The 19,599-nt window shown below is 43.9% G+C and overlaps 1 protein-coding gene across 2 annotated transcripts in view; it reads right to left on the reverse strand.

Moving 5' to 3' along the window:
• Positions 1-403: 403 nt before the first annotated feature.
• GUCY2D (guanylate cyclase 2D, retinal) overlaps positions 404-19,599 on the reverse strand; it is a 35,150-nt gene continuing 15,954 nt past the window's right edge. For both annotated transcript variants that reach the window (XM_042474931.1, XM_042474930.1), the window contains 13 exons: positions 15,057-15,137; positions 13,280-13,456; positions 10,604-10,760; positions 9,090-9,239; positions 7,105-7,253; positions 6,855-7,018; positions 5,800-5,992; positions 5,255-5,429; positions 4,951-5,049; positions 4,178-4,272; positions 3,127-3,212; positions 2,877-3,002; positions 404-2,187 (listed from right to left, as the gene is read on the reverse strand). In XM_042474931.1, coding sequence (XP_042330865.1) covers positions 2,918-3,002; positions 3,127-3,212; positions 4,178-4,272; positions 4,951-5,049; positions 5,255-5,429; positions 5,800-5,992; positions 6,855-7,018; positions 7,105-7,253; positions 9,090-9,239; positions 10,604-10,760; positions 13,280-13,456; positions 15,057-15,137 — 1,611 coding nt within the window. In that variant the 3' untranslated portion in view covers positions 404-2,187; positions 2,877-2,917. The remainder of the gene's footprint in view (positions 2,188-2,876; positions 3,003-3,126; positions 3,213-4,177; positions 4,273-4,950; positions 5,050-5,254; positions 5,430-5,799; positions 5,993-6,854; positions 7,019-7,104; positions 7,254-9,089; positions 9,240-10,603; positions 10,761-13,279; positions 13,457-15,056; positions 15,138-19,599) is intronic.

The following is a 19,599-nucleotide window of genomic DNA, read 5'->3' on the forward strand; positions in this document are numbered from 1 at the left end:
CTCACAAGCAATGTAAGAAGTGACTTTTCAAATACTGCAATGAGTTTTGGAAGAATTACTTTTCAAACAAATAATGGGAACAGTTATGTCTTAAAAGCAATGTTCCTGGGCTCTGGCTTTAATGTGACAGATTATGGCCTAAGGCACAGATGATACAACCGTCCTAGGCAGATATGCTCCAAGTATTAAAAGGCTTGTTTAGGAGAATTCACACTCGACACACAGTTCAGAGACTCTAGTCTGGTCCTTTAATTACACAGTTGTATAAAGTCGCTGGTGGACCAGCTGAAAAAGTACTTAGCAGAATCCCCAGATGATACAGAGTAAAATTATCAGCTCCCCCCCCCCCCCGCAATTTCACAATAATGATGCATATGTACATTTATTTACCACCCACTTATTCCATTCCCACCCACAGATGCTCCGGCTGTCTTGCCTGCCCTCCCCAAGTTTTGCAAGAGGGGGAAAAAACAACATTGCAAAAATAGATATTTATAAGTAAATAAAATAACCTGATACTTGTTAAATAAGAAGAATAAAGGAAAAAAAGTACAATTTGTACACAGTCTATGAAAATGATAGACAAATTCTGAGGCTGGCCAGTCCATGCCCAATGAGGAAATAGACGGTGATGGGTATCACTCCCTGCCCCTTTAAAAAAATACTTTTTGTCTGCTGACAAATAGCAACCATGCCTTTAAAGAAATATCATCTTATATACACTTATTATACAAGCTTGGGTCAAATGTGTCAAGCCAGCTCACCATTGTTGGAAAAGTCACGTTGACATAAATCTTAATATTTTTTATTTTAACTATGGACAATTGCTGGGCAAATATTTTATTATCTATATTTAACAGCCCAGACAATCAACTGTAGTTTACTCTGAGGGTCAATTCTAACCATCCTGAGCCAAATTTTCAGCAAACATCCCTTGCAATTTTCAAGAATACCAATCTGGTTGAGCATAATCCATCTCATTTTTAAAAGATCAATGACAACTACATTTACAAAATGTAAATTGCCTTGCATGGGTGATACAGGACCTCTGTCAAAGGAATTCACGGTTGTGTGATATGCTCCCTTCCCTTCTGCTTCCTCACTCAAAACAACCCTGTTAGAAAGAAAGCATTTTGGGATGGTTGGGTTTTTAAAAGGCAATGGGGCTCATGGGTTTGTAATAGGAAAGTAGCCCTTAAGAACGCCAATTCTGACAGGTGTATAAATACGTCTCTGAAGCAAGAATGCCATCCGGTAGATTGCCATAGAAGCTGAATCCCCCCAAATGGTACTTGTACCAAGGCCCACCATTCACTGTTCCAACAGTTATGGAAACTCCAAGTGCACTTTCTTAAACTTGAGTTTAACATCTTCATGGAATCGAATCCAAAATCAAGAGGCGCAAAAGATGTGCCCTGCCCTGAGCAGATGGGTGAGTCCAATCTTCTCTAAAGGTACCCTTCTCCTGCCATTAGACCATTGGTGCATCTGCAGAATCAAACCCTGCTAGCCACCTAGCAGTAACAAGGTAATCTCTCTGCTCATGGTGGGGTATAGTTTCATTTAGCCACCTCATCATTGGCCCACCTGGGATTACCATCAGTTTGTCACAAAAGCATAGTAGAGTCATTCAACACTGGACCCCAAACCTCTCTGGAGAAAGCCACTTTGAGGGTCACTCTTGCACCTGTTCTTCCTTAGTAGCCCCACAGTCTTGAAATGAAGTCTCTGAGAGGAGAGAAGAATCAACTGCTGTTCTTAAATTGACTAAAGTCCCATCATGCATTCAGCCTTTTAGATCAGTGTAGAAATGGCAAACTGCAGGCTGGCCAAAGTCCCATCATGCATGTGGCCCTTTTCCTTTCCTTTCCCTTTTTGGTTTGGAGAGCGAATGGAAAATCTTAGGTTGAGCTGAGGTTTCCCCAAATGCCAGAACCAACAAGAGTGGGCGAGGAAGATATATAGTGTGGGAGAGAATGGATGAGGCCGTATTGCTGGTTTTTTAAAATCAAGATGGTTGTGGGCAAAGGAAGCTGGGAGCCCTTCAAACACCAACCACCAATTCATCCTCCTTTCAAAGGGTCTCTCCTGCCTACTTGCCTCCTCCTCATGTGTCCAAAAGGCCTCATCAGAGTTGGTCCGAAAGCACCAGCAGGAACAGACCACAGATCTTGGTTGCCATTTGAGCTGTTGAAACAGGAGCAACAAAGCTCATTCATATCAAAAGTTTACAATTCCACAAGCCTCTCTACCCCACAGGCATCACAAAGAGGTGAGAGGGTGCATGTCTCACTGGGTGACACCATCAGAGGGGGTGAAACTGGGTAGCAATGAGGCGTTCAAGGCCCTTCCTTGGAAAGAAAGGGGGATTCTTCTTTGTGTAACACACTCTTTTGGAGGATGAGGATGAGCTGAAGCCATGAACTTTTCTCTTTGCTTCCCCCCCCCCCCCCCACCCCCCCCCCAATTTATTTGACTGCTTTCTGCCATTTTCATTTGGGGGGGGCTGCGTGCTGTGACTTTCTCTTTCCTTGAGGGTGGAAATGTTTTGTAATCAAAAATTGTTCTGCTGAGAGATGCAAAGTCTAAAGAATAAGGGAACCAGGATGTTTTAAGGGATCTTTGAAACCTGGATTAGGCAGCGAAAAGGTCATCTTAAGCTAAATGTAAAAACATTCATGTTGGGACAAAGGGGTGGAAACCAAGTGACTGTTCTCCCATTGCACCTTCTGAAGTATCAAAAAGAGTCAGGAAAGAGACCAGGGCTTGTTTGATTTTTAATTGAAAGGAAGGTGAGGGAAGCTCTGAATCAACCCCACCTCTTTCAGACAGGGGATGCATCCAATACACTTTATTCCCCCCAAATCTGGTCTCACCTCTGTTGAGAATGGCTATGCATTCCACAACGGTTGCCTGGCTATGTCTGCCCTGGACGTGCTTTTTGTAGCTTCTTCTTTCGGTCCTCGGGGATCTCATCCATGCTTATGCCATGGTTGCTTGCACTGGAAGCAAAGAGGGGACAGTGGAGACTAACAGACACAAGGCCATGATCCCCAGTCACCCAACTAGGTTCTCCTTCCCCACCTTGCTCCCAAGCAGAAGAATATCCCATTCCCATCCTCTTACCCCGGCAGCAAGTCAGGAGGGGTGGGGATGGGCTTGTTAAAGCCTACACGGCCTGTGAGCCAATACGTGTCTTCAATGCCTTTTCCCTAAAGAGAAAAGAAAGATGCTGATAAGGAGTTGGAGGAGATTTTTCCAGAGATCAATGAATATTCCTTAGACCACAGATCCAGAGGAATCTCTGAAGATGACCATGTAAAGCTCTACTAAAAAGGTGAGTGACTTCCAGGGAACTAGGTGGACCCTGCTGCCCAAAGACCTCAGAGGGCAGCATCCACCATTCCATCCCAGTTTCCCACCATCAAAAATGACCAGACACCCAGAAGGGATTATTTACCATTTTAGACCATTTCCAGCCCCTTTAAGCCTGGGAAGAGGTAACTTTTTTCAAAACTACAAATCTGGGGAAGGGGGACACCAGCATATTGAAATTCGAAACTTATTATTTCCAGTTTTGGAGTGAGGGAGCCCTAAAAATAAACTGGTGGCTCATGGACAAAACACACATACTTGAGGGTTTCACTGGACAATTGAGAGAAATATAGTTTCAGATTTGAGGGGGATCAGGACCCAGGTGGGGGGGGGGGGTGGGCAAATGCACTTTGACTTTGTCCAATGATTCTGAAATGCACAGGGAGCATCACATGCCCATTGAGACTACACCATTGATTTCATAACCAGAGAAAGGATCCTAGTAGATAACCTTATGATTTTGAGGTTTTGAGGTTTGATATATATAGTTGTAGATTTGCACAGCGCTGTACATAAAAACAATAAATATAAAAGAGGAAACCTGCCAATGGTGTACAATCTAAGAGATAATAGGATAATACATATAAAATACATAGCAATACAGGAAATGGTTCAGTAAAACAGGCAACAAAAAAGAACATCAAATAGCAAATGATAATCACGCAATGCATGGGAACACTTCTCTGAACAATGCCCTTGATTCACCGGGGGCCACACAAGGCTTGAGATCATGTCCTTGGGACATGAATGTTAGGGAAGACAACACAGTACAAAAGTTTAAAGGAGCCCCCAAACTTCTTACCTTCAGCTCTGTTTTGCCCCTGCAGTCCAGTTTGAAGCCTTCTTTGAGCGAATGCAAGATCTCCACTGTGCGTATGTTGACATGGATTCGATAAGCTGCCGAGGCAACAGAGGACAGTGAGGTGGAAGAAGCCTCTGTGGTGACAATGCACAATTTTTAGCACACCTCAGCCAGTAAACATTATTTTGGGCTTCCAAGGCCAAAACCTAGGTGGAGCAGGCATAGGATATGATGTACTACAGACCTTTACAGAAAAAAACTGTGTTGAACAGACTAGGGTTTAGATGTCAGAAATATGCACCACCTTGTTCACTACATTGTGGTACTGAAAAAAGTTGCTATTTTTGAGGTTAACCCGCACTACTGATTCATTGTTAGGATAAAAAAGCAAACCTGCATGTTGCTCTTAGTTAGCTAGGAAGGAGATGTACACCAATATGATAAAATGGCCAAAAGACAAAATAACATACGAGTTGCAATAGTGTTCAATACCTGGTCTTCAGTGGAATGGTGTCTTGGCCAAAACCACTTCCGACTTTTTACCTGTCTTTCTCCACCAGCTGTCTATGTTGCCACTAGGTGAAGGCCATAAAAACAGCCCTGGGGGGCACAAACAATCTGCAGTCTATACTTTCCCTACCATAGGGTACATCCTGTTTCACACAACAGCATTTCTGAATGGCCAGCCAGGTTACCTCCAAATTGGGCCAACTGTATTCTGCCAGCCAAACTGTGAAATCTCCCCACCCCAATTGAGGTCAGGGGCTACTCACGCAGGCCTGTGGACTCCATCCGTGAGGCAGTGTTGACTGTGTCTCCAAAGAGACAGTACCGTGGCATTGTTAGTCCCACTACGCCAGCCACGCAAGGCCCTGTTGAGGAAAATGGCTGCATTCATTCTTGTTTCCAGACCTTTCTTGAACAAAATCACTCTTTCCACCACCCTAGTTTCTCTCTGCTGTGGTGTTGCTTTCTTTCAGGAGACTGAATGATGACCTAGGTGCAGGGTATACATGGGGCCCATTTAGATGAAGGCCTGTAGCACTACCACGCAACAGCACAGCTTTCATAGCCTACCTGAGTGCAGGCCGATGCGAATCCGTACGGGCACCTCTGGCATGTGACGCATCCTGAAGCTGCCAACAGCACTGAGGATGTCAAGTGACATGTTGGCGATCTCACCCGCATGCCGGTTCCCATTGCGCTTGGGTAGTCCTGACGCTACCATGTAAGCATCACCAATGGTCTCCACCTTTCAGCAAAAACAAGACATATGAAAACTGACCGGAGATCTTGGAAGGGGAAAGCAGCCTGATGGAGGTGGGACTCAACTCTAGCAAGGAGTGAGGACTTGCGCCTATGCAGACATGGGCTTTTCCCAGTTGCCAGAAGACCAAAGAAATGCAGGAGATGGGCACTGAAAAAATCACCCAACCCTTTTGATATTTGTAGGAAACCCAACTGGAGGTTCCTAAGGAGCCCCACAAGTCAAGTTCTCTCCAGCAATGCTGATGATATGACAACACTAAGCATGAACCCCATCATCCCCTCTCCCCAAGCCTTTCCCTATTGAAGTCTTCTGACTACAGTAAAGTTGGCTAGCAGGGCTTATCTATCTGCACCTTGTAGACATCATGGGAACCGATGATGGCATCAAAGAGGGTATAAAGGTCATTGAGAAGGTCGACCACCTCGATGGGCTCACTCATGGCTGAGATGGTGGTGAAGCCCACAATGTCACTGAAGTACAAGGTCACCTCTTCAAAATACTCTGGCTCCACAGGGGCTCCTGTCTTCAGGGCTTCTGCCACGGAGCTGAAGGGATGGCAACAAGCAGACATGTCAGTCAGTTTCTCCTTCGGACTGCAGTAAACAAAATGGCTCAGAAACAGAAACAGGTGAACGGCTGAAGCTTTTACAGTCATGTTCTTGTACGGCTTTCCATACAAGTTGAAATGTCTCAGAAGAAACTTCCAAATGCAGAGTCAACAAAAATAGCCCAAATTTCACATTTTGGTGAAACCTTTCAGTAAGATACCCTTCATTTTTAACAAATATTTTAAAAAACAAATCATAACCAATTTCTCTCATTGATAACAGCTAAGGGCATTAAACTCTCTCAGTTAACTGCACAAAATTAATAACCTCCTCCACCACCCAGCTCTTACTAAAACTCCTAAACACAGGGTTGGCAACTTGGCGAGGTACAAAGGCCACATTTTTGCCCCTGAATCTTTCAGGGTCCTCACGGACGGCACAAAATGCCAAAACAAATAAATATTATTTTCTGTTTCCAGTCCATATGAATGATCCTTTAGATGTCAGAGAAAAAGAAAGAATAGCGGAAGGAATAGGCCCAGCTAGCAGCTCCCTTTTATTGCATTTGCAAAACAGATTCAAAATACAATTGCTCTCCTCTCTGCCCTCCATTTGATTCTTCACAAGATGAATCACTTCCCTACACACATTTATGCTAAAACTGAGGGTGCTGCTGCTGAAACTCCCCATGCCTAGCTCAGATGAAACCAACACCACCCTCGTTCTTTCTTCTTTTGGGAGGAAGGACCCAAAATGTGTGTCCATTATATCTCCTTAAGAATATGAAAGGAAGTCCATAATCTAGAAATGTCCTGAAGGCTCCCCACATTAAGCTCCCTTGTCGCATCCAAAGACTCACGGGGGCAGCATCTGTGTTAGCAACTTGTCCGTCTTCTGCTTCTCCACCTCCAGCTCCTCTGTTCGCTCTCGGATTAAGTCCTCCAAGTTGCTGGAGTACTGCTCTAACATGCGTAGCATGGAGTCAATGATGTTTGTCTTCCTACCTTTGTTGATGTTCTTAAACTTTGGAGGAAAGATAGGAAGGGCATTAGTGGTAAGTCTTTCTGGTGCCCCCAAACCTTATTCACTACACCTGAAGCCAAATTTACCTGGTCAAATATTTGATTGATATTGGGCCTCTTTTCTGGCTGCTCACCCCAACACTGTTTCATCAGCTGAATACATTCCATCGGCGCTTGGTCTACAGAAACGGAAGGCCGGCAAAGTGGTGGCGGCTTCTCCACTTTACTGATGATTTCTGTTTGGACAAGAGGACAGTGCATCACTTTTGTTTCAGGCCAATCTCTTTCCACCCAATTCTGTGTTGTGCACTCTGCTTTTTTTACTCAATAAATATTAACAGCATTAGCATTCATATTAATACAATATTTTTTCCCAGCTTGGGGCTCATGGGATTAGTATCCTCCCCAGTTTGGGACTCATGGCACCTTTATAATAGATAAAACAAAGATAGTTAAAAAAATTTTTACAGTGTACAAAAATTAAAAACAATTAAACTATCCAGTAAATTTTTTAAAAAAAATCTTTAAAAACTGACAGCCAAAGCACATAAAAATTCAGCACATTGTACATGGCCCATTTCCCCTAAAAATCATTTCTCAAATTCCTACCAGAATAAAAAGGTCTTTACTTGGGTGTGGGAAGATAGTAAGGCCGGTGCTACTCTAACCTCTCTGTGAATGGAGTACCGATGCTTGGGAGCACCCACCAACAAGTTCTTGTTTCCACCAGATGTAACTGTAAGGGTGGTGGGACAGAGAGAAGAGCCTCCCCAGGGGATCTCAAAGCACAGGTAAGTTCATATGGGAGAATACATCTAAGCCCTAACAAACCCATCACTGTTTGACTGGTATGACTTTTTACACTAACTTCCTCTTACACTGGAGGTCCCTCCATGCGTTTGAGGAAGTAGCCCATACCTATGACAGTTTGTGCTACAACTTCTTTCACACAGTTAGTCTCAAAGGTGCTACAAATCCCTTTGCATACATATGTTCTAATACAGTTTGGGTCACAGCTCAAAGCTGTATTGTATAAACAATCTGCATTCAGCATATGTATATGGGTTAGAGTCTGAAAAAATGCTTTTAGGGCCAATGGTTCCAGTTATATCAATTTTGCATGGTAATCCTCTTCTCTGAAAGCAGCCCTTGTGTGAGACATGGGATTTTACCAAATCAGCCTTCAGTGGCCTCACATGGTAAACACCAGACCACAGTGTGCAAAATTATTACTATGGAAAATTGGTGTAATATACCACATTCTAGGGATGTTATTCTTTGCTTATTTGTTCTTGCATGCAAGAATGAAGAATTTCAAAAGCTTTCTCCCCATGAGATAACAAGAGTATTTGTACGTATTTTCCATGACTTTTCCATTTTAAGACTTTTTGCATGAAAAGTACATTTGTGCAAAACCTTGTAGATTTTTTGCACCCCCCCCCAAGTTTGAACAAACAATACTTAGTGCAACACAACACAAAATGCATTATTTTCAGTGCAAACATATTTCTCTCCTCTCATTCAAACTGGGTATATTGTTCAAACCAATTTTTTGTATAAATAAAAAAGTCCCCAAATGGGAAAGATATCACAGCAGTTGAGGAGTTTTTCCAATGGATTGTCTCAATGTTTCTCAGCACTCTTTCTCACTAGCTATGAAAAAAATGTGAGTATTTTTTATGTCCCTTGTTGCATGGGGCAGAAGGGTACCATAACAACTATAGTAGAGCATTGGCTTTGATATCAGGACACTCCAGATTCAATCCACTAAATCTTTAGGCATACCTGGAAAAGATTTCGTCTGGAAAGCCACTACCAGTCAATATAGACTGAGCTAGATGGACCAAAGCCTAATTTGCTACAAGGCAACTTCCCATGTTCACATTAGGCTGAGTTTCCTACTTGGGAAAAACAAACTGTGCAAGGGAATGTATGGAAGACCTGCTGTTTGTACCCAATTCATTGTTCCAGTCTGCAAGAGGGGTCATGACCAGTGTAAAGACAGAAAGCCTGTGTATGGAAGAACATGATATGCGCTCTTCTCCCCACATTCCTTCATGCCCTCTCTGTACCTTCCGGAGTCATATCCAGCATGCAGTACGGAGGTGCGCGGCATATGACTTCCTGCATAATTATGGAGATACTATAGACATCTCCTTTCAGGGTGCCTTTTCGTTCCAGTGATGGATCTCGCAACAGTTCTGGTGCTGTCCAGAACCTTTCTGGAAGAGGAAATGAAAAAAGCAAGAGAGATATCAACTTCTTCCATCCTACTTCCTCCTCATATCAATCCCACACAACATTCCATAGCCCTGTGTGCTCCTGGTTCTCCAATCTATGCACATTCTCAACTCTTCAGGTGGCTTCTCTGGGACTTCATCTTTTGAATGTTTTTTCCTTCCAGTGTCAAGTGGAGGAGAGTAAGCTCGACATTGAGCCTTTAAGCTCAGGGAGGGAACGTCTGCATTCCACTTTTATTCAACCATTGAATGGCTCCCAGGCTCCTGGGCTCCCCGATTTCCCTTATTCCTCTCGTGGCCCCATCCCCTGATGGTGAGGATTACTGAGGGTTTTGGGGGTTAGTTTAGGATAGTATAATTATACATTGTTATAGTCCCATTTTAATACATTTAAGTGTTTAATAATTTTTTAAGGGGGGGAAGGGAGTATAAATATTTATGTATATTTTATTCTGTAATTTTTTATGTTGTTCACCACCCAGATTGGCTTTGCCACCGGGCGGTATAGAAATAATAATAATTATTATTATTATTATTATTATTATTATTATTATTATTACACTGTCTTTGTTCTTGCTTTGTCCCTACAAGTCATTTTTTGAATTATGGTGACCCTAAGGTGAACCTATTTTAGGATTTTCTTGGCAAATTTCTTCAGACAGGGTTGGTATATTTATTCCTAAAACCTGGCTGCATTGAAAACAGAATGGGTTGTTTGCCTCAGTTCTATACTGTTCCAGCAGTGTCTGGCCCCTTGTTGATAATGTTCCTCTAATTTCACTGCTAAAATCATTGTGAAATATAAGTTGCAACCAGGAAGATTTTAAAGATTTAGTTTCATGACCAACTGCTCCCTGAATGTACACAGCTAAGATTTGGTTTCTTTAGTATTCCTCACATAAAGAAACTTTCTGTGTCACTCAAGAAATATGCAGCCAAAGATACTGCCTCATATATTGCTTACATGGGAGTCAGAATTGTATGGATCTCCAGATATGGCAGAACTGCATTCCTCACCATTGGATCTGCTGACACAAGCTTTCATGAGCTGTAATCCAACAATCTGGAGGGTCACCCAATTTCCAACCTGGTATACATCCTGGTTGGCAAGTATTTTGTCTACTTCTGGCCAGATTTGGTTCAAGGGCTGCTTTTGGTGTACTGAATGACCTTGCTTTGGGACAGAAGCAGCACTACCCAATTAGCACGTTTGTTTCACTGCCTAATATTCTAATATAGAAATGTAGGAAGCAGCTATGAAACCTTCCTATCTAACATGCCCTGTAACATGCCCCATACATCTACATCTGCACATGTCCTTCTCAGTTCCTGACTTTGCTGCTAACCTTCGGGCTTCATTGGTGCTCGTGGGATCTTCTGGGCCTCCAGCAGCTCATTGTAGCCATGATCTGTGACTTTGAGGACAAAGCGGCCATCCACGACACAGTTCCGAGACTTCAGCCGCCCATGTGCAAAGTCGTGATGGTGCAGGTATTTCATCCCCTAGAGGAAGGAAGATTAAGGGTCTGTTTGTGGACCCCATTCATTACACTGATCTCTTGCTCAGATTGTCAGGTTAGCCACCTCCCATTCCTTGAGATTTCAGGGTCAAAATCTGAGAACTGGAGAGGAGATGATAGTTGACCAAGGGCTGGAACCCCTTCTGGCTCACCTGATAGTCCAAACAATCATGAGGGGAAGGGATTTCCATAAAACTACCCAGAATTTAGTGAAACCACACAACATGGCAGCACAAAGCAGGGTGGGGCATTTTTGATAGCCAATTAGGTGGCAAAATGTCTCGGCATCTTCTATTTCCTGCCTTGCCCCAAATAGCATAATGGGCCCAAGAACATGTGCATGCCCTCTCTCTTCTGTACACCCCCTCACCTCTCCTATGGTCTTTGGGTGAGCTAATGTACATGCAACTACAACACAAATACCTTCATGCTGAAGTAGCAAATCCAGCTAGGCACCAAATGGGAGTGGAGAGGGAATGGGTGCCCAGCCTTTAAAGCTACTCACATGCAAAAATCAGGCTATCTCCTCCTTCCTTAAAAAAAGCATAATAATCTCAAGACACTGCCCTGAGTCCTGGCAATCCTACTTCACCCTCCCGTCCCCTTGACAGACACACACACTCCCAGAATTTTTCTCTATGGGACATGGCCGATGTCGTTGGTGATCAGTGTGGTTCACAGGCCGCATTTCCCCCCCACTGTTTTGGGAGGGGGGAACTACAAATATGCAAACATCATAATATACCACTTCCTATTCTTGGGTCCTATCCACCTTAAAATTATTCTGGGGTCCCTGGTACGACATTCATTCCCAAAACAATCACAACAACACTTTGGGCAGGCTGGAATACCTATAATTTTAGAAGGTGACCAGGTGGCCTTTCCGTATCCCTGCTCCATTAAGGCAAGCTGTTATACCCAGCAGCTGTTGCTAGTTTATTTTAAAATCGCTTTGGAATTGCAGCCACTTTTTAGAAAGAACAATGTCATCAGGTAGAGACTGGATTGACATCTCTAGCACCATCCCTGAGAAACATTAAAAGCTCAGCAACCACCTCTCACTGCCAAATGTGGGAGTTTTCCTTTATTTAATGTTAAAAAATAACAAAAAGAAAATTGGAAGAATCACACCGGCTGGCTTGTAAAATTGTACAACAGGCCCAAAATTCTTAATTGCTGTAGATAATCCCTCAATATGTGGATGGCCCCCCTACCCCTGATGATTCACACAAAGCCTAAGAAATTATCACAAATCAGACATTCAGATCACCCCCAAATGCCACTACTTTTCACTGTAAAGGGGAAAGTGGAACACTGAGGCCATATATGGCCCCAAGGCTGCTTTTGAGTTTCAGACCTTCCAGACTCAATGGATTGATTGTTTCTTATCAAAATGCACCCCCCAGAGATGAACTGCCTCTCCTTGAGGATTGCAGGAGAAGCAATTTTTCTTTTTAATAGATTCTAGCAGATCCCTGCACTTTCCAGCATCAAAAATGTGTTGGTTTTTTTCAAAACCTCTGGCTGCTTTGATTTTATTGTATTTTATTCATTTTTTGGAAGTCAACATGCCCCCCCCTCCCCAAGCACATCAGGGGCAGAAACCTGGCCCCTGGACCTGCCATAGTTGTAAGAAACAGGCAATAAAATTGAAATTACTTGAGCAACACAAAAAGATACTTCAAGATCCATGTTGTCATAGGAACTTGGATCTCATAAGAAGTATCTTTTTGTATTTGTAATGGATAATAAAGGTATTCCTGTTTTGTGGGTGTTGGATGTTATTGTACTTTGCTTTATGGCCAATGTGGTTACCCCTGAATATGTTCTATGGCCCACTGTTCACAATGGTTGGACTCTGTAGGATCCTAGCCTGCGTCAATACCTCAAATGTCTATGCATACTAGTTACTGCTGGTAAGGAGAGCTTCAAAGCATTACTTTTGGGCTGCAGTATGGTCTGTTCTCCAGGATAGGGGGAATCCAAAAGACAGTAGTATTTCCATGCTCTTTTAGCAAGCACCAGCAGAAAAGACTTCCGTGGTAGTGAGATACAGTGGTGTCACTACAAGAGTGCAGGTGATGCAGACCATACCAGGTGATGCCCCAGAAGCTGGGTGACATCCGGTTGGGTCCTCCTCGCGTTGTAGAGTGAGAAGGGCCAAGCACATCCCTCTTGGCTTTGTCATGGCAGCGGATGCCTTCTCATGAGAAAGCCTCCACCACTGCTGCAAAGGAGAGGGCTGAGCATGCTCTTTTGGCCACCGCTGTCCTCCAGCAGCCTACCTGCACCAGGTGAGACTAGAGGTAGGGACACCACTGGTGAGAAAGAGGATGCTGGAGGAGATAACCTGTAGGCTGATCCAGTGGCACTCTTAAGCAGCATTTGTGGTGTTCCCTTCCCTTCTCTCCAAGCTGAACCAAATCACTTTCTTTCTAACATGACTTTTCTGGGATCTTCAAAGGCAATAATGAAGCCCCCTTTCTTCCCCCGCCAAAGCACCTTAATCAGGTCCAGAAGCAAGGATGACTTGAACATCCAATCCAACTTCATGTCCTTGTTTTGGATGAGATCCTCAAGACTCCCACGGGTGCAGTGCTCCGAGACAACGGCAAAGATCCCACAGTCATGGAAGAAGCCAAGGAAAAGGTTTACGTTTTCATGCCGCAGATCCCGCAGCTGAAGATAAAGGAAAAGTGTGTGGGAGGAGATAGAAAGAACCAGAAAGACTTCAAGGCTTTTGTTACAGGATTTTCCACAAGAGGGAGCTAGTTTAGTACCGCAGAATTAGGAATGCAAGGCTGCATCTGCAATGCAGAAATAATGCAGTTTGACACCACTTTAACTGTCATGGCTCAACGCTGAATTCTGAAATGAGTAATTTTGTGATAAATTTAGCCTTCCCTGTGAGCTCTGGTGCCACAACAAACTATAAATTCCAGGATTTCCATAGCACTGAGCCATGACTTGATACTTCTTCATAAAATAAATGAAATAAAAATGGGGAGGGGGCTTTTTCTATGCCATGAGATGCTAAAGGGGTTGTTTTTTGGTCATTCAGAGAGATTTTGCATATTTTCAAGAATGATTTTTGCCAATTTCTGGAAAGGTGCCAAATTTAAAACTATAAACATTGTTTATTTGATGGACTATTAAAAGAAGATAGCTCCGAATGGGTGGTTCACAGCTTCCTGATCAATTGGCCTGTCTTTTCATGCTTGCTCTGTGCGTGTGTGTGTGTGTACTTAATCACACAAAGGAAAAAGCCCTAGTTCTGTGTTAGGATTTCCAGGTGTCCCTTATTGTACCGGATGTCACTTGAGAACCATAAAGCTTACCCCATATGAGCATTAACGAGAATGCCAAAAGTCCAGTATTTTCAGGTACTGAACACACAGCCCTCAAATTACACCTCAGATGTTGGGGAGGGGTCTGTTGTGACTGTGGCTGCCCATTTTCTATTTCAGGCCAAATGGCATGCTCAGCGTAAAATGCTTCCCTTCATGATGATATTGTCTTGGTCTCAGAAGATTTCCAAGGATCTAGGGGTTCCTACAAGCTCTGAGATTGCATAGGCATCTGACAGCATGCCCTCCAACATTTCCAAAATGAAAACTGGGACCCATGTGGCCCTGAAACATCAGAGTGTGGTCAAGATGGCAAATGTTATTGAAGAGGAAGAACACCCAAGCTAGGGAAAGCTGCAGCAGCCTGCTTTTGCCTGAGCCTACTGGAAAGGGCAAGGCGCCAACCATTTCTCTCCTCTACATGCACTGAGTTAATTGAGTGAAAACTACTGGTATGTTTGCACCTTCAACCTCATTTGCAGCAATTGAAATAACTGACAAAGTGAGAGGAGAAGAGAGAAGCTACAACATTTTAAAAGCAGCTGGAAAAAATGGGATGACAGAGGATTAACTGGGACTGTCCCTTGCAAACTGGGACAGTTGGGGGTATGATACAATCCTATTTTGTGCAGAGATTTTTCAGTCACACCAAGGAAAATATTATGGAGGGGGAAAAGGCTTGATGGTTCATTCTTAGGTTGGGGACAAGAACCCTTGAAGGGCTTAGAGAATATCTGGCAGGCTGTTTAAACTAAAATTAAGACAACTATGATATTTTTGATCCCTCTTAAAATGCAACACATATGAGTTCTTACCAATAAATAAATTATTATTATTATTATTATTATTATTATTATTATTATTATTATTACCCCACACCTGATGCATTCTGATATTCTGTTATGTTCTGAACATAATAGGGCAATGCTTACCTTACAAAAAGCTGTTTTAGTAGCTGGTTTGATTTCAGTGTGCTGTTCTCCTGGGAATTTCTTCAGCCAGACCCAGTCACCCTAAATAAAAAGGAACAAAGGAGTTGTTGGTTGTCTTTCCCAGATAACACATAAGAAAGCAAGAAGACAAAGCCCACACTCCCCACACCCTGAAAGATTCACAGAAGAAAGGAAAGAAGGTCAAGTTGACATTTAAAAAGAAGCAAGAGGAATTGGAAATCAAGCAAGAAGTTAATAACATGCGACTCTGCAGAATCTAGGAAGGGACTAACCTAAACTGGTCAAGCCTGAAGGAACCTCTCTGATTCTGGATATGAAAAAAGGGAGACAATTTATGAGAAAAGAGGAAGGAACTTTCCTATACATTATTCTTAAGACCTCCATGGCTTAAGACCAAGGTATCTGAAAGAAAAGTCCCTTTCCTCATGCACCTATCCATATCTTAGGTGCTTGTCCAATGGCCTTTGTCTAAATGGGGAAGAAGGGGCTTAAAAAAGACAAAGTGTTTTCAATGATGGCTGTGGAATGCCTTCTCTAGAGGGATTCACCAGGCACCAAATGCACTGTTATTTTGGAATTAGTGAGACCTTTTGCTCCTAGATCTGAGGAGGGCTTAATATTTGACATAAGATCCCCCAGGACATCAGCAGAATGCTATTTTGATGAGCTTAGAAAACTCCACTGAAGTGGAACAGCCACAATGGGTAACGTCATCGGTGGCATGTGGGCATCACAAAGGAAGGCACCAGTTGTTCCTTAACCTAGACATTGGGCCTTTGGTGTCCAGTGAGTCTTGTTCCAGGACTCTCTGGATCTCAAAATCCATGAATAGTATACTCAAGTCCCAGTATATGCAATGGGGTAGTAAAATGGGGCCCTTTACATCAGATGGCAAAAATCAAGGTTTGCTTGTTGGAATTTATATATTTTAAAAGTATTTTCAAGCTGTCAAGCTGTGGATGTTTGAATCCATGTATTAAAAATCCATGAATATAGAGGGCAGACTGTAATTATTTCTCCCCCCCCCCCCAAATCATGGGTTGTTGAATCCATGGATGCAGAATATGTAGATTCTGAGGCCTGACTTCCATCTAAAGCCATGGTAGAAATTTACATCCATGCTGGGCCTTTCCATCTCAGTGAGAAAAGAGAGGAATAAGAAAGAGCTGGTCCTTCATCAACTACCGCCATTACTCACAACAGTAGTACAGAATAAGATGCAACTCAGCACCCAGATAGGTGTTGGGCTTGCTGTGGCATTGTTGTGTGTGTGTTATCCAAACTGAGAGGGCATTAAACCAGAGCCAAGACCTCAGATCCGCAGCATAAGTTTAGCTTCCCTCTGTTTCTGGGTGGTGCAGGTATATAATTTCTGCTACCTCCTGGGAGTGGTGGATAGTATTGGCAAAGTCTATGAAGACATGGCAGGCATTTTTGTGGTGTAAGCTGCTTTGTGTCATGCACAAGGATAATGGTGAAATATAAATTAAATCATCCAAGATAAATGCATGTATTTACAGTTTCTTTCCACCATGTTTTGGCCCTCCTATCACGGGTTGGGGACACACTGTGTACTTTCTGGTGGTTTAATGGCAGGTGGCATACCTCTAGTGTTGGCATAAGACAAGTGCAGGGTTGCTCAGACCATCTGTTTTCACTTTATGCTGTTTCTACAGCTCCAGTTTCTATTTTTATGTTGTTTTTTAAATTGGTTTACAGATCCAGTTTAAAAAATCATAGAATCATAGAATCATAGAATTGTCGGTTGGAAGCGACTACAAGGCCATCCAGTCCAACCCCCTGCCATCAGAATCCACAATCAAAGCATCCCTAACAATGGCCATCCAGCCTCTGTTTAAAGACCTCCAAGGAAGGAGACTCTATCACCCTCCGAGGGAGTGCATTCCATGTCGAACAGCCCTTATCTCAGGAAGTTCCTCTCATGTTGAGGTGGAATCTCTTTTCCTGAGGCTTGCATCCATGTTCCGGGTCCTGTCTCTGGAGCAGAAGAAAACAAGCTGTTCCTTCCTCAATATGACATCCCTTCAAGTATTTAAACTGGGCTATCATATCACCTCTTAACCTTCTTTTCTCCAGGCTCTAACATCCCCAGCTCCCTAAATTGTTCCTCATAGGGCATGTTTCCGACCCTTCACCATTTTAGTTCTCTCCTGTTGGACACGCTCCAGTTTCTCAATGTCCTTTTTTAATTGGTGGGCCTGACCAGAGCAGATACAGTGGCACTATTACTTCTCTTGATCTAGCACTATTCTTTTATTGATGCAGCCTAAAATTGCATTGGCCTTTTTAGCTGTCACATCGCACTGTTGACTATGTTCAACTTTGGTCTACTTGGACTCCCAGATCCCTTTCACACGTGTTTCATTCAGCCAGGTGTCCCCCTAATCCTCTATCTGTGCATTTTATTTTTCCGCCTAAGTAGGGTGCCATAGCACGGACCTCAAAACCGGGAAAATGAAGGACAAAATTTTCAAATGTAGGACACGCAAAAATATGTCCTACTTTGAAAATCCTGTCCTATATTTTACCTCGCGATCGCGCGGGTGGGGAGCGGAGGCCAAGCGGCGAGGGAAAGGCCTCCACTTAGGAGCTTTCCCTCCCCGCCTGGGCCCCGCCGCGATCGGAGGCCAGGATCGGGGCCTCGTCTCGTTCCTGGCCCCAGGGAGGCCAGGAGAGGCGAGGAGCCCCCCCCCCGCGAGCGCCGCGCCTCGCCTCAGTCCTGGCCTCCGCGGAGGCCAGGAAGGAGGCGAGGAGCCCCCCCGGCGAGCGCCGCGGCTCGCCTCGTTCCTGGCCTCCGCGGAGGCCCAGGACAGGAGGGAGGAGGATGCAGGGAGGCGGGGAGGTTGGCGCGGGCTGCGCCCAAGAGGCGCCGCCTCCTTGCAGCCTCCTCCGCCTCAGGCCTCGCTGCCCTCCTTTTCTCTGCGCGCCATGCGCGGGGGGGAGGAGGAGGAGGGCAGCGAGGCCCCAGGGTTGCCCAGCAACCCCGCTGCAACCGGGCTTTTCCCGGTTTTTGGCTGCACCCGTGCCGTGACCGGCAGGTGCACAAAACCGGGAAAAACCCGGTTGCAACTGGGTTATGGCAACCCTAGCCCTAAGCGCAGTACCTTACATTTCTCCGGTTGAATTTCATTTTGTTAGCTTTGGCCCAGCTTTCTAATCTATTCAGGTCATTTTGAATCTTGATCCTGTCCTCTGGGGTATTAGCTATTCCCCTTTGTTGTCATCTGCAAATTGATAAGTATGCTCCCAATTCTGTCATCCAGGTCATTGATAAAGATGTTGAATAGCACTGGCCCAGGACAGAGCCCTGTGGGACCCCACTGGTCACTTCCCTCCAGGAGGAAAAAGAGCCATTGTTGAGCACCCTTTGGGTTCATCCGGTCAACCAATTACAAATCCATGTAACAGTTGCCTTCTCTAGCCCACATTTCACTATCTTGTTTGCAAGAATTCATGGGGAACCTTGTCAAAGGCCTACTGAAATCAAGATATACTATATCCACAGCATTCCCTTCATCTACAAGCTGGTAATTTTATCAAAGAAAGAGATTAATTTGTCTGGCATGACTTTTTCTCTGAAACCATGTTGACTTTTTGTGATTATGGAATTGCCTTCTAGATGTTCACAGACTCTCTGTTTAATGATCTGCTCCAGAACTTTTAGTTAGATGTCAGACTAACTGGATGATAATGTTTGGATCCTCTTTTTCCTCTTTTTGAAGTGGGGGCAACATTTGCCCTCCTCCAGTCGGCTGGGTTCTTCTGTTCTCCAGAGTTTTCAAAGATTATTATTGCCATGGCTCCGATATTACATTTGCCAGTTCTTTTAATACCTTGGATGGAGTTCATCTGGTCCCGGAGACTTAAATTCATTTAGATTAAAAGTGTTCCTCTACTATCTCTTTACTTATTCTGTGCTGAAATTCCCCTATTCTGTCCTCTGCTCCATTATCCTCAGGTTGAGCACCCTTTTCTTTCTGAGAAGACTGAGGCAAAGAGGTGTTGAGTAATTCTGCCTTTTCTCTGTCCCCTGTTAACATTTTGCCATCCTCTCGACGCAGTGCCCTACCATTTCCTTCTTCTTACTTTTGCTGCGGCATATCCAAAAAAGCCCTTTTTATTGTTCTTTAACTCTCTAGCAGCTGAGTTCATTCTGGCTTTAGCTTTTCTGACTTACCCTACACATGCCTGCTATTTCTTTGAATTCCTTTTTGTGATTTCCCCTTTCCTTCTTAACATCTCCGTTTCAAACTTGCTCGTTGAAAGTTCCTTGTCATCCATCTGGTTCTTGAGACACCTCCCATTTTTCTTCTCACTGACTGTTTGAAATTGTGCCTTCCGTATCTCCCTTTTGAGGAAAGTTCCATCTGCCCTGAACTCCTTTATCTTTTAGTATTGCAAGATGCTGGGTTTTAACCTCTGACACCCTAAAGGACATGGAAATTAGGTTGCCTGAAAGAATGATTCCTCCATAGGTACCCATACTTTACCATCAGAGACT

The sequence above is a fragment of the Sceloporus undulatus genome, chromosome 6 (genome assembly GCF_019175285.1).
Source record: "Sceloporus undulatus isolate JIND9_A2432 ecotype Alabama chromosome 6, SceUnd_v1.1, whole genome shotgun sequence".
Classification (NCBI taxonomy): domain Eukaryota; kingdom Metazoa; phylum Chordata; class Lepidosauria; order Squamata; family Phrynosomatidae; genus Sceloporus; species Sceloporus undulatus.